Source organism: Alligator sinensis, unplaced genomic scaffold, assembly GCF_000455745.1.
Source record: "Alligator sinensis unplaced genomic scaffold, ASM45574v1 scaffold1133_1, whole genome shotgun sequence".
Taxonomy (NCBI): Eukaryota; Metazoa; Chordata; order Crocodylia; family Alligatoridae; genus Alligator; species Alligator sinensis.
The window spans coordinates 1,628,242-1,643,472 of NW_005842285.1; the positions used below are offsets into that span (position 1 = coordinate 1,628,242).

Below are 15,231 nucleotides of genomic sequence, written 5' to 3' on the forward strand. Positions count from 1 at the left end.
GTGGGGTGGGGTCTGTTTGGGTGGGGGGTTCTGTGGGGATGGGGTGGGCTCTGTCCAGGCCCCTTGGGGAGGCAGGTGCTCTGCTGCACCCTGCCCCACTGTTTGGGTGGGGGGTTCTGTGGGGATGGGGTGGGCTCTGTCCAGGCCCCTTGGGGAGGCAGGTGCTCTGCTGCACCCTGCCCCACGATGGCGGGTGTCTGGAAGGGGCCGGGTCCCGTGGGGGCGATGGGCCGTTCTGTGCTCTGGCTTGGGATGGGCTCCTTGGCCCCGGGCCCCTGCTCTCCGACTCCACCAGCGCTAGGGGAGTCCCCCCAGGCTGGCGTTGCCTCTGGGTGGACGTGAACGTGCTGTGCGCAAAGCTAAAGTCCGCTTTGCAGATCCTGCATGGCGCGGTTGGCAGGCACAGGGGTGATGGTGACAAGGGCAGGGCTGTGTAACCTGCAGGGGAGCGGGGGGGGGCTCCCCAGGCTTTTGTTTCCTGCCATGACCTTAGTGTGAGAGGGGAGGCTGCGGTCAGTGAGGGCGGTGTCAGGGTAGAGCAAGTCGGGGTCACAGGAGAGCAGGCCTCTGAACAAGGAGCAGGGGAAGGTGATGGGGAGGCGAGCACAAGGGGTCTTTGACTGCACCTCTGGGAGGGCTGGGCTGATCCTGTGTGGAGAAGTACGGGGCAGAGGGCCGGGCTGGGGACTGGAATCAAATGTGGCAACACTACTACTCTGATGGTGTTGCAATAGCATCTAGCAAGGCCTTCCCGAGGCAGGTCCCATGGAGTCTGCAAGGAAGAAACAGTTTCTGAAAAGTTTTTAAACAGACCCCTCGGAGGAAGCATGAGAGAGAGATGTCGTAAAAAACATGAGTATTTGGGCCCCAACAGATTAAGTTGCTTGCCTGCGTTCATGTAGAGAGTCTGAGGCAGAGCTGGAAATTGAACCCAGGTTGCTTATGTCCTCGTGCGCTCTTCAACACAAGACTGTGTGGTTCAGAGCAGGTTGCAGCTGCTGGAGAGAGATTTGAAACCAAACTACTGAGCAGGTGTGTTGCTGGTGAAGTTAACACTCTGCTGCCATACATCACTTAGCACTTCTTTGTGGGTACTAAATGCATCTGCTCTGCCCTGGGATACGTTTTAAGAAACAGCGGTGTCTTACTTATCCTAATGCTGTGAACTTCTGAGTTTGGGCTGAAGTTGTGTTTGCTCTTTGTGCTTGGCCTCTACAGGTCTCTAAATACACATTCAACAATCAAAGGTTAAAGGCAGTATTAATCTCAAAGCTAGTATTTGCTCCCTGAGTACATAATAGCTACTATCCTGGGAGGTGTGTTTTCAGCGATTCTGCAGGTATCTAGGAGACAAATGCTGTTAGGATTATGGTTCTGGTAATTTAGGGCTGCTGTTTCTGTTTTGATGGCTCGTTATTTTTAGAGTGATCCCCACGGTTCAGTACCTCCGAGAATGCCCTCTGTGCTTCATGCAGTGGGGTGGATAATGTCTGCTCTGAGCAAACGAATCACACTTCAAATTGTCCACAGCTGGCAGGGGGGGGGGACCCAAAACTTGTATGTGGATTTACATGGCTGCTCTAACTCTGTTCAGTTCTTAAAAAAAAATAAATAAAAATTTGCAAATGTTTCTGGTCTTGCACCAGCCCTTAAATTTCCTGTTGGATAAATATAAATTGTAAAGCTACAGATCTACTTCAAATGTTTTTCTCCTGTGTTGCTCTGAAGAAAGGTTGAAATTCAGCTAAATTTGCATATCTGATAGCACTGTCAAGAGAGAGCCTTCTTTTTTTAATCTTTTTACTAGTAATATTAGTTGGGGCTACAAATAGTTGAACTGTCTGACAACTTCAGAAATTGGCACCAAAAGTTGACGCTGCAAAGTCAATATTTAAAGACCTGTTTCAGTGTCCTGATCTTCCAAAGTGCTAAGGATCCAGCAGCTCTCTCATGGGAATGGTTTCCCATTCCTGCCATAGGAGCTCCATTAGCAGTACCTTACTGAGCTAGGTGCTGATTAGACCTCTGAGACAGAGCCTGCTGCAGTGCAGATATTACCTGGGTTTTAATCCAAACACTTTTATCTACAGTACACCCTCCCATTTCCTTGAATTGAGGCCTGCTGGCTGGTGATGGAGGCTTTTGCTGTAAAATACATACAGTCACATCCCCTTTGCAGTGTGCATACAACTAAAGCCTGGATTTTGATCGTCTTTTGTTGCCACACTGTGGTTCCCAAGGCCTGGGTGTTGCTATCCTTGGATCCATTCACCATCTGCCCTCTACCTACTAAAAACTCTGCTTATTTAGCTCCTTGGAAACAGCAGTTGTTACTTTCCCAGCCTGCTTTAAGTGATGCTTTTGGCAAGATGAACAACTCCGGTAATGCTAGTGCAAAAAAGTTTGGCAAACTTTATGTTCATCTGCATGTTTCAAAGAGTTGGCAAATTAAAGAGCAGCAATTCATACTGGCCAAAGAGTTAGAAACAAATGTGATGGCAGTAGGCTTCAAAGAATGACAAAATGGAATTGCAGTGAGGATATCATGGTGGCTTTTTCTAATTCCATTTTAACAGGAATTTAAAAGCTTATTTATGTTGAGAAAAAACTAAAATCCTTGCTCTGGCACATGGCTTTTCCTTTGCTGTTACAATTGGAAGAGCAGCAACCACAGCTATCCTCAAGGCTGCTTATGGATTTCTGTTTTAACACCCTTCCCCTGCTTTTCAGTTGCTTGCAACTACCTGCAGCTTCCAGTTTGAGCTGAAATTATCAGGGATTTTATTTTCCAATAAATAATTGTATGGGTCATTTTTTTCTTTTAATCATAATCAAAACCAGTTAAGCTACATCTTCAATGGGAAGCCTTCTATGTGGTATTTAAAAATCCTCTTTTGAAAAGACTTGGCATCAGGGCATGGTAAGACCTAGGTTGAATACCAATAAAACAGTCTTGGCTTTCAGCTCTATTAGCTTGTAGTATAATCTGCTAATAGCAATGGTGGATGCCACACCATCCAATACACTATCTTGGTGACATCCATCTCTACCATCCCTAAAACATGTGAAACCATATGTCAGATGTTCAAGGGACTTCTGAGACTTATGAAAATCACCATTTTGTTTCTATTGTTAGATGACTTCAAGCCTGCGTCTATTGATACATCCTGTGAAGGAGATCTTGAAGTTGGCAAAGGCGAACAGGTGACAATAACGCTGCCAAACATTGAGGTGAGTGGAGGGAAGGTGGGGAGAGAGACCCTTAAGTCTGTATCAAATGTAGAAGGACTTTAGGCTTTGGTATTTTCAGCTTGCTGCTCTTTTAAAACTCTGCTTATGCATCTTGAAAAACAATAAAAGAATGATTACTCTAGGAAATACAGAATCTCTCATGATCCAAAGGTCAGGCTATTATGCCATAAGTTGAGCTGAATTCACTGTGCTGGAAATATGCTGTATTGGCAGCCTTGAATTCTTCTGCCTGTAGCAGAGGTACAGCTTGGACATTAGCAATGAAAGCTTTTCTTGGCTATCTCAGATTTCAATCTGGTCATTTTTGACAGTTCTATGGCTATATTTTTAAAGAATTTTAGTTGTGGTGGTAATTTTGCTGTGTATATACCTGGCCATTAGAAACTCATTTGAAATGACTGACTTATCTTCAAATCAGCATGTGAATTTCTGGGATCAACAAAGTCACTGGCTGCCTTTGTTTACTGCTGGCCTGAGCTTAATTTATATTCATTATTAACGAATCTTACAAGTCTAGAAATCACGGGTTACAACCAACTTATCGCTACTGTGATATGTCATTCTGTGCTTATAAGAATAGCAGTTTATTGTCATAACTAACTAGGGATTTTTTTCCAATTTAAATAGGGTTCTACCCCACCGGTAACTGTTTTCAAGGGTTCAAAGAAGCCTTATTTAAAAGAATGTATCTTAATTATCAACCACGACACTGGAGAATGTCGCCTAGAGAAACTTAGCAGCAACATCACTGTGAAGAAAACCAGGTAAGTAATACAGGAAAAGAAAACGTGCTATATTCCTTTGTTATTATGCAAATAGCTTGTTAGAAATGAGTGAGGAATTGGGGTGCATCCCAGCTATTGATATTTTTAGTAAAATATCTTCCTTTTTTTCTTTCCTCCCTAACCTTCTCTCTGTTCCTTATTCAATGGAGTGAAAAGCCACATTGCTGTTTTTTCTCAGCAAATGGTTTTATTGCTTTCACCTCTTGGCTGGTACTTAGAATGCAAATGGGTTTTTAACCAGAAAAATTGCATATCACTTCCAGTGGTAATAACTGTTTTCTTGTGAGGGTAGAAAATAGCTCTTTGCTACACAAACAGAATGATTTTGCTACTGTTTTCTGGCTGAATGTGAAAATAAAGCATAAATTCTTGTGAGAGGTTTTAACAACGTTGATGGCCCATTCTCCTCGTGCTGAGTACATAATTCCTGTTAGTGTGCTTTCTGCTGCTTTATCTGCATAACTAGTTTCCTGTAGAATTATAATGAGCAACTAATGGATGATTGAAGAAAAAGTCAAGCGGAGTGTGCTGGAGAACCAGCAAACCAGAAAGCGTTAATAAGAATATTATTAACGTAATATTAAAAGAATGGGGCTCATGCCTCTATATTTGCTGTATGTCAGTGTAATAATGTGTCCTGAATCTAGTGTTATAATTTGAATAGCTTCATAGCTCAAATTACTATATCTTATGTTTTGTTTTTAAACTTTGTCCTCTGGAGTCTGTTACAATCTCTTATCCTGTCATGCAGAGCTGAAGGAAGCAGTAAAGTTCAATCTCGTATTGAGCAGCAACAGCAGCAAATGCGAAATGCCAATAAGACTCCAAACGTTAAAAATTCTCCACCCAAAGAAAAGATGTCTCCATCTTCTCCTATGGATGATATTGAGAGAGGTAAATAGTAACCCTGTCAGTTAATATTTCAGCAGTCTTGCACCTTGACTTGTGATATAAGAGCCAGAAGTGTTTTGGTTAAGATTCACATTGCAAGCCCATCATTTAGGCATTTTGCCCAGGATTTGAATGACCACATAGGGCAGGGTAGTGTTGAAACAATGTTTTTAAGCTGTTTAGGCCTCTGCATTCAGTTAACTATTGACCTTCAGAAGGTCATGGTTAGTGTTGCTTTAATTCTCAGGGATTCCTAGCACTGCTGCTACTTCACGCCAACTTGCAGCATAGCTCCACTGGAGCCAAATCGGTCAGTCTCCCCTTTTCTTCATCACACCATTTGTTGTCTTTCCTTTTCATTTTCCTTTACATACATATTTATTGGTTAACACACTTTATAACTTAAAGGGGTTTTTTTAAGAGTTTATTATAACATAAATCTTGTGAAAAATGACATTGAAAGAGCCCTGTGCTCCTCAAAATCAGTTCAGAACTGCAGTTCTTCCTTGTATGGGAAGAAACTGCAGCATGCTTACGTAAATTTGTCTTTGAGAATGGCGCCATATGCCGCGCTCTCAGACTTTAATTTGGTGAGACCTCATATTTCATTCAATTGGAGACGTACTTTACTTCCTTTTGGAGGACTGGGAGAAAGCCAGGTGTTAAGTTCTTGCAGTAGGAAAGCTGATAGGTGGTAGCTTTATTGCTCTGAATTGATTGTTGCCTCTTAGGGATGAGCTGAGTTCTTTTTAAACACACTTCCTAGCTCTTTCATCATGCAGGTGTCTGTTTCTTTGTGCCTTAGGTAAACTCGCACCAGACTGTCTTTTTCCGCAAGGTGAGAAAGGCTGCAAAGAAAGGAAATAGTGCTGAAACGTATGATAAACAGGAAAAGAGCAATTCTCAGTTTAAACCTGTTTTTGAGTCACTAAACTAATGCATCTCAAATCCCTTTCCCTACGTGCAGCGAGTCAGATTTGTTTGTTAGCCATGGAGCGTCATGTGTTGAGGTTTCTTGCTAACTCTTAACTTATGCCAGACCCATAAAAAGAATCTGTGATGGTTTTAGTATAGCTGGTGCCTGACTTCATAATCAATTCCTGCAGGTATCCCACAATGTTTAACTTGGTTTTTGGGAGCAGTGAATGTCGAGACAGACCAAATATGTACAGATTGGTTATAATGCCACAATTGCTACCTTTGGGTATTTTGCTACCTGATATGTTTTCTCCTTCTGATTCTAACTTGTTTAGTCCTGTAAGGCATCTGAAAGGGCATGAAACAAAGCTGGAAAGTCTGGCTTGCCAGTTGGAAGGAAAGATTAAAGATGGGCCAGTGTTTGCTGCCTCACAGAGTGTGGGGACAGCACCTTTCTTGGTAGCTTTAACGTAATCTTAATGCGCCTCTGCCCAACAAAGTGTATGGTTGGAAAGGAAACTGCTTGAGGCTAGAAAAGAGAAAAACAACATACAAGCGTGGTGATCAGACTGCTTGAATGCTACCCTTTGCTCCTACATCTGGTGTCTTTTTCAGTTTAGCTGTTTGTAATGAGGAACATTGCAACACTAACTGCAGTTGCTTGCTCATGCAGCACTTCCCTTGCTGCCTTATCCTGTAAACGCAGACTCATTTCTTAATGCGCATCATCTTTTCAGAGCTAAAGGCCGAAGCCAGTATCATGGACCAAATGAGTAGTTCTGATGACAGTTCGTCTGACTCCAAAAGTTCGTCATCCTCTTCGTCCAGCAGTGAAAACAGTTCTAGCGATTCAGAAGATGAGGGGATTAAGCCCTCTCGCCCAATGTCCATGCCATACTTGCAATCACAACCTGCCGTGTCTGCCACATCACAACATGCCATGATTGACGTTGAAGCCAGTCGTAACAGATCTCGGGAGAGCAGTGGCCATATGATGAATACACTAAGTAAGTACAGAAAACCTTGTACTAAGAAAAGAACAGTCTCTGACACCAAACATCTAAAAGCAAACCATAGACTCTAACTAAATCTCTATTGTAATTAAAGCTGTGGGAAGAGATGCCTGGGTTGAGGTCTGAGTTAGAAGATGGCCTAAAAGCTATGTGGCCACCAGAGATTGTAAATTAAAGCTGATACAGTTTAAAATATTTTATAGGCTGTTCTGGCTGCCTCCCAGTTGTATACGTTGGGGCTGTAGGACAGTAATTTGCACTGGATGTACTTGAGCTAGCTAGGCACTCCTAGAACATATGTTTATAATTTTCGTAGTAGACACTGGGAATAATATCTTACTGGTAATACCCAGTTACAAAAGAGGGTTATTGATATCCACTCAGAAGTCTTAGGATTCCTGGGAGCCTTCTCTCCCCACAGGGTGCCAGGCTACTTTTGGTAGGGAGGTAGGTTACTCCTATATATGCAGAAGAATGAAGATATTTGATTTTCCTCTTCCAGACTGAGAGGATGGGGAAAAAGTACGAGCCAGAAACCTAAATCAGAGAGCATTGCTTGAAACGTGTTACAAAGCACGAAGTGTTCATAGTTGAACTAGAATTTTAAAGTATTTTCTTGCCCGGAAAGAATCCTGTTGAATTTGAAGAGTGCAATAAACCCCACCTACATCGAAAATCTTAAATTGGTACCTAAGGAAAAGGTGATTTAGACTTTTCAGAAATGCCAAGTACCCATGACTACCATTAAAGCTGCCTTTGAAAATAAAGCCATGTTTTGAATGAGGTGTTGAATTGAAGGTTGCTGGCTTGGAAAAATATGCCCCTAGTTCACACATGGATAATAAAAATAAACTGGTTTATATTAAACGTGTATGGCATGTCCTTGTTTTTTCAGTGCTGAGAGCTCATGCCTCCAAACCAGTCAGTCTCTAAGGTGTCATCCTGCCATACATGTTGCCAGACTTCAGACTAACACAGCTAACTACCTCTCTGGTCATGTAAGGAGATAAAATTGGTGACATTCAGGTTGTAGTGGTTAGTTGGACTACCGGACTAAATGTTACAGTTGGATTTACACACCTATTCAGGTGGTTGCTGCTATAAGCTGAAGTTGTCATAGAGAAACACGCTTCTGTTTTAAAATTTGTAGCAACACCCAAAACCACAGCAGGGAGCCTCTGGTGTTTAAGAGCTCTGTGAGGATGGATGGGATCCTCTGACCCTTCGGAGGTACCTGAAGTTCAGGCTTGACTAGGTAAACCTGCTTAGAGTTTACCTCTACTAGCTTAATGTTTTAAGCAGCTCACTAGGTTTGTACTGCCCAACACTACTGCAGGTTGAACTAAAATGAAATGATGCTGCACATTAGCTACTGTGTGGCATGCGTCTCCAGCTTCTTTCTTGCTGAGCTGTGGATACTGCACTTGTGGTGTTTAGGACTTTGACAGGAAAGAGAAGTATCAGTAAAAACTAGAGAAGCAAGGTAGGATGCCTGCTGACTCCAAAGCTTCAGTCTGTTGGTTAATGGAGGAGGTCCAAGTTGTCCTGCATCACAGTTTCTTCCCCTTAGGCCCCCTTTTACACATTATGGTTATTGCGCAGTTAACTGGTTAATTGTTCAGTTACCTTGAGACCAGCTGCATATGCAAAGTAGGTATCACATGACCGGGGTGGGGGTGGGGGGGAACCTTTAACCAGCTATTCAACCAGCTATCAAGGTCTAACAACTCAGCTATTAAGTTAGACCTTGAAAATGTATACTAACTCTATAGCTGGTTGTTACCCAGCTTTAATTTGCACATGTTGCAGGGTCTGACAGAGCTCTGGGTCCCAGCTGCGTATGACCCCCATGGTTGGGTGCCCCCTCAGCAAAAGAGGTTCCCAGCCATGGGTGCCTGTTTCTTGCTGATACAGGGGGAGCCCAGGATTGGGTTCTCCCTACACCTGCAATAAGGCATAGCTGGATCTAATGCATGATCCCAAAATTGTGCCTCCTGCCATGCATTAGATCAGCAGTTCCCAATCTGTGGTATGCAAACAACCTGTCGTTAACAGATTTATGATAATTACTTTATATGACAAAATTTGCTGGTGGCACTTAAGGTTGAACTGAAAAATTTGCTCATGGTACTTTAAGGTTGGATAGTTTTAAATTGGTGGCACGCAATCTGTCAGAGTGTGGGAACTGCTGCATTAGATCCAATCGTGCCTCTACCTACATGTGTAATGGGGACCTTAAATAGGTATTTGCTTTTGCAAGATGCTAAAGCAGCACATGCAAGATCAAGCTGTCTTCTGGGTTATCACTTGAGACATGACTTCAATGGATTGCTTATATGCGTGCCTGCAGAAACATGAGGATCAAAGGGACTTTCAAGGTCATCTAATCTACATCCCCCTCCCCCCCAACACCGTTGAAGGCAATGCTATTCCTAAACCAGAGCCGCAAAGAGACGCTTGAGCACACTAATGCAGGTTGTTTTAACGTTAAGTTACGTAGCAGTCAAAAGGCTGTTGGGGAGTGTAGTTACCTGCTCTCATGAAGTCAGACAGCTGTGAAGTTTTTTGCAGAATTCTGAAAATGGGAGAGTTGCCATCTGGATCACAGGAACCTGATACCACTGCCCCCTATCCATAGCTTACTTTTTTTTTTTTTTTTTTTAAATCAGCTTGGGCTCAAGACTGCCCACTTGCCTTGCAGGCTGCAGCTGCAGTATGGTGGTAGAGGGTCCTGACTGGGCTGCTCCCAAGAGCTCCACACTGATCTGCTTCTGCTCACCTGGAAATAGGCTCACGAGCCTTCTTTGAGGACATCGCTTGGAGCTGCTTCTGAGCACGCCAGATGTCAGGGTCAGAGCTGCAGTGTCAGGCTGCCCACAGCCAGTCCCTTACCTTACATAATTCCTTTTATCTGCCTCTGCATTGTGATGATTATCAAGGCACACAGCATGTATTAGACAAAGGCCTGCAGATGGGTGGCAATTTACTTGTCTGCATAATGGCAAAGCTCTGGCGTGACCCGTTGTGCTCTGTGCTGTAGAAGTACTGAAGGAAAAAGCTGCTGATCTGTGTTTCCAAGATCTAGCCCAATACTATGTTTTATTTGAATTAAAGCTTAATACAGTATGTGACAAAGCATTTATAGCCTAGGGAAATGAAACAATTTAATAACCTTTTCAGTTGATAGTACTAATTAACCAGTCATTGCTGTAGTAGTAGTACACAGTGGGCACCTCTACATGAGATGCTTTAAGCACAGTAGATTAGACTAATTCTACTGTGCATTAGTGTGGCAGGCAAAACCCGCACTAATACACAGTAGAATTAATCTACTGTGCATTAGTGTCATGAAAAAAGCGTGTGCTGGCACTAATACGCAGTAGCGCCAATTATGGTGCGTTAAGTTAGTACTTGTAATTACAGGTACTAAACTTTGATGCGTCATAATTATGGCTCATTAATGAACGTGTAGATGCACCCACTAGTAACTAACTGATAGTACTTCGAAAATCGAGGTCACTGAAGTTATTCTCCCTTTTACTCCCATTTGAGAAGGACGTACTGTTGAGGGTAAGTTAGTGTTGATTAGATTAGGTTAGATCTTTACCTCTTGGTGTACACACCAGACCAGTGTGTCTGAAAAGTGCTAGGACTGTGCAAATGAGAATAAGACTTTTTGGAAAGCATAAGGCAACGAAGGCAGTGTTTGGGACCTGTTGGTAATAAGTGAATCCTAACCCAGGTTCAGAGGCATCTTTTCAACCGCTCCCTTTTCTTTTCGGCTTATCATATCTTGCATGGCTTAAGATAAAATACATTTGCAGTTCCTAGTGTGCGATTTATGAGGACTAGCCTCTGGCTAGTATGCGAAGGCTTGTTTGGAGAATGATCTAAAAACAAATCAAATCAAGTACGTGGAAGCTGTTTTCAAGGCCATGTAACCATCAGGTGCAACTTGTATAGCTTCGTTTCTAGGAAGTAGTATATGGCAATGCGCTACTGTGTGCTAGCGCTGTTGCATACTTTTTTTGTGACGCTAATGTGCGATGAACTAATTCTACTGCGCATGAGCACGGGTTTTGCCTGCCACGCTAATGCTCAGTAATAGTCTGCTGAGCTTGAAGTGTCTCATGTAGACGTGCGTGCTGTGTACTTCCACTACAGCAAACTGAAAACCTACTGCCATGGAAACCAAAGGTTGCATCAGCATCATGGACAAAACTCCTTTTTTGTGGAAGGGGAAGGGATTAAGAACAACAGTTGGGGATCTGCTTGCATGGGAGATAGCGTGCTATTCATTTTTTAATTAGTATTCTTTTTTTTTTTTTTTTAGGACTTAAGACCTTTTTCCCTTTTGATTTATAAATGCACAATTGTATCCATCTTAATGGAGTGTTTTTTTCCTTAAGTAATTGGTCTTGAATAATCGCATTCTGAATAAATGACCCATTTTTATTTTTATTTTTTAAATGTGCTTCCTTATTTTTATAAAGAAGCAGTTCACATTTTATATATGCCTTAATGTTGGACCTGCAAACTTTTTTGTTTATTTTTAAGAACCTCCCGATCTTACCTTCTCCTCCTCCCTTTTTTTTAAATCCATGTTGTGTTGTAACCAAACCCTTTTCCGTGGTTAATGTCTGATGCAGTATGCTGCGCAGGATCACATTGTAACCGTTTTCAGAGCTACTGCCCCCTGCAAGACAAAAGACATGTGAACACAGCCATGCCAACGGGACTTCAGAGATTTACTGGCAGAAGTGATGATCACCCATCCATGCGTGCCCTTTTTGTCAGCCCTGACTCTCACAATAACTTCTTATCTACTGTTGTAGATTACTGTGATAGAAGAATTGGACAGCGCACTGTGTAGTCGGCTTCATTAGTCATTTTTCTGTTTTTAGGACCTTTTATATAGCAGAAGGGAGTTTATTTCCCATCCCCCACTTCATTTAAAAGAAAAGAAAGAAAAAAAGGAACATTGGCATGGCTACACATGTAGAGTAGGTGTAGCATCTCTCAGGGCAGGGGAACTTTACACAGTTGGTTAAATTGCTGGTTTTGAATCTCTTAGGGGAAAATCGATACTTATTTAGGTAGGAAAACTCATTTTCAGGTGTACAGACAACTGCAGTAAGTGTAAAAGGGTGCATCCAGATGAGTGCGCATATGCAGTGTGGGGCACCACAGACCCACCTGTGGGACCAGAAACTGCGCGTGCCACACACGCAGGCATTTGCTGTGCTGCTGATTTGTCACATGGCGGGATTTTTTTGACACCGGGAAATTCCAGTGTCAAAAAACCCATGCCTGAAAAAAAAAAAAAAATGTGGTGGCAGTGTGCGCCATCCAAAACTGGAGTCTGGCTGGCTGTAGCCATGCTCCAGCTGCCGGCTAGGCTCCACGTGCCAGATCGCTGCTGCTGGAGCCCCAGGAAGCTCCCAGGATCCCAGGTAAGGCTGCTGGGGCCAGCCCAGGTGGTGGCTCTGGTGGCCTCCCCCCTCCCCGGGCAACTTGATGCGTGCATACATAAGCATTCTCCAGGGACAAGTAGCAGCACAACTATGTGCCACTGCTGTTTGTCCCCAGGGAAACACATGCACACTTGTCTGGATGCGCCCGAAGTGCCTCTTCTCGCTTCCCCTGAAGTGTTTTATGTTCCCCTTGAAAACACCTGCCATGTTTTTAGTAAGAGTGTGTATTTTTCTCTGATCTTTAGTTGTGTTCTCATCCTCTTTAAAAGGGTACCAGCCAGCAACATTTCAAAGGTGCATCAAGCAGCTTGTCTGGATTGTGACATGACTTTGTTCTCCAGCCAATCTAGGCCTTTGGGTGCAGCTCCCAACAATGACTCCTATTGTTTTTCACAAAGCTGCATTGACAGGCAGTTTTCCTGCTTGTGAAGTATCAAAAGGCGGGTGGGAAAGGTAGCTAGGTCTGTTGTGACCTGTGAATTGAATTGAATTGAGCCTCTGCATGGCAAGCTCATGGGTGGGTTACATGAGTAACGGAGGGAAGTTATACTTGATAAAAATGAGGGCGCCCTCAGACTACGTACCACTCCAACGGTTCAGAGAACGGATGAGTGCTAAACCAATGAAGTATTTTTATATGAGCTAATAGAAAAATAAGTAGGTTTTGGTTTTAATGAAACTAATTCAATGACTTTCTCTTCCATTTTAGGAAATGACTTGCAGCTGAGTGAATCTGGAAGCGATAGTGATGACTGATCAAGTCCTTTGGCCTTAAAGTCAAGATGCATCACCTTTCTTTATTGAAGATGTCTTAGCATCTGTTTTGCACTAAGATTAGAGTACGCAAGACTGAAATGAATGTTCTCAACTTTTGATAAAGAGACATCTTAATTTTCTACTGACACATCATATCTGATACAGCAGCATTGATATTGGGCCAGTGCTATGGTTACTTGTTTCTCTTCCAAATTACTGTATTTACAGTATAAATTCTTCTGATCTGATTTTTTTTTTTTTTTTTTTTTTTGCCTCAACCTGTTGTACTTGAAATTATTTGTAACAGCTAGTGACTTTATATAATAAACAAGTTATGGGAATGGAGGAATCTCTAATATTTATGGAGGCAAGTTTCCCTCTTGTCCTCAGAATTTAATGCTGATCTCATAACTTTTCTTTGGGTTGGGGGAGGGGCGAGCAGCTAAAGCAGATCTGCTGGTTAAGCTATACTTTTTGTTCTGTTCACGGCTCATAAGGTTTAAGAAAACTGCTGAATAATGTGGTCCACAAGTGCAGTTACAGTCCACAACACAGTTGTTAAATACCACATTGCTGAATTCTTAATTTCATTGTATTATAGGACTTTATATTTCAAGATTCCTAGGGAGACCAATAAGTTGCCTTGCCTTTACTTTATGCAACTTGGACTGCAACCTTTTTTTTGTATCTATATTTAGATAAAAGCAGACAGCCATGAGTTTCCTTCACTTAATTCTGTCACTCAGATGATTTCTTTTGTAGGATATAAAGAAAGTAATTTAATAAAGCAATATTTATCATTTTAATGAGACTCGTTTGTTTTTATTGAACCAAAAGTACTTTGGCCTAATTTTTTTTTTTTTTAAGCCTCTTGAAAACAAAATAACACTCGAGTAGGAGAAATGATCATAGAAAGTTGAGTGAAGTTTAGGGAACAGTTTTCAAGATTAATTTTAGAATAGAAGAGGGTATGTACACTCTATATGCGTTGCAAAAAGTACCAATTATAGGAAATGGCAACAAAAATCATCATGCAGAGAAGCATTATAGATATCCAAGTAGATTACAATCATGATCGTTTTCATAGCTTATGCCAGAAGTATTGCCAGTAAACAGTACTGTATCTGAAGGAGAGAGAGAAACAATCTTTGTCTCATTCATTACTGATGAGTAAAGAATTTGTGTTAAAAGCTGTTGAACAAGTGATTAAAAGCTCTGCAAAGTCTTTGGGAAGAAGATCGCAATTCCACCTCAACCACAAAGTTATCCTTGCTGCTAACCAAGTTCAAAGTAGCAAATATCTGAGAGATGCATCTTGACAAGATAAATCTGTTCCAAGTCTCATAATGAAGTCTGCCATCTCTTTCTTCAGGCTGAGGTGATTATTTTGGTCACAGTTCCCTGCCTAAACAGTAGGAGCAAAATGGTTTATCTACGCCCTGATTTGTCAGAAGTGAAACATTTCATTTCTTCAGTTCCTGTACAAAATAGATGGTATTAGCCCAGTTCTTGTTCTCAAGCTGTTGGGACTGTTGATGTCCGGATACTCGGTGGAAACCTCGTTGCCCCTTGTGACTAGTTCAATCACAAATGGACATTGTGCTCCCTGTTACTACTACTACTCGGTGCATCTTAAGCAGCGTCACTGCCTCCCTTAGGCACACAGCTCGCTGAAGCCTGATAGGTGGTACCTCAAAAGAAAATAATCATGATTTTATTTTATTTTTTTAAATTTCAGCTTAAAATCAAAACCCTGAAGGAGAGTCACTGGTGGCAAAGAGTGGGTCCAAGGTAATGAAACTCATTTGAGAAGAACAGGAGCTGTGGGCAACCAGAAGTGGTGATGCTGTTTTTGGAGGACAGCCTTCGGTCTTGGCATGTTCCAGGACAAGGGCAGGGACCTCTGATGGATGAGGAAGAGTGATCATTATTTCTAGGAGGCTGAAGAGAAAGGACAGGCAAGGAGAGCTCTTTTACAAGCTGAGGGTCTGGGGCTTGCTTGTTTTCCAGCTGCCCAAGGTCACTGGCAGTTTTTTTTCTTGTCCAGGTTATTTTCTGATAGTGAGGGAACTGTCTAAAACAGACCGGCCTGCTCGTTCTCCACCTTCCCTCCTCTCCTGCCCTTGCACGTTGGGCTGTTTA

The 15,231-nt window shown here is 42.4% G+C and overlaps 1 protein-coding gene across 1 annotated transcript; it reads left to right on the forward strand.

Annotated features, from left to right (window-relative positions):
- The first annotated feature begins 2,369 nt into the window (after positions 1–2,369).
- Positions 2,370–13,876, forward strand: EAF2 (ELL associated factor 2). Its single transcript, XM_006028048.3, has 6 exons — positions 2,370–2,382; positions 3,137–3,231; positions 3,880–4,016; positions 4,789–4,931; positions 6,584–6,853; positions 13,043–13,876. The coding sequence occupies exons 1-6, from the start codon at positions 2,370–2,372 to the stop codon at positions 13,087–13,089; spliced, it is 705 nt and encodes a 234-aa protein (XP_006028110.1). The 3' UTR covers positions 13,090–13,876.
- The last annotated feature ends 1,355 nt before the right edge of the window (positions 13,877–15,231 follow it).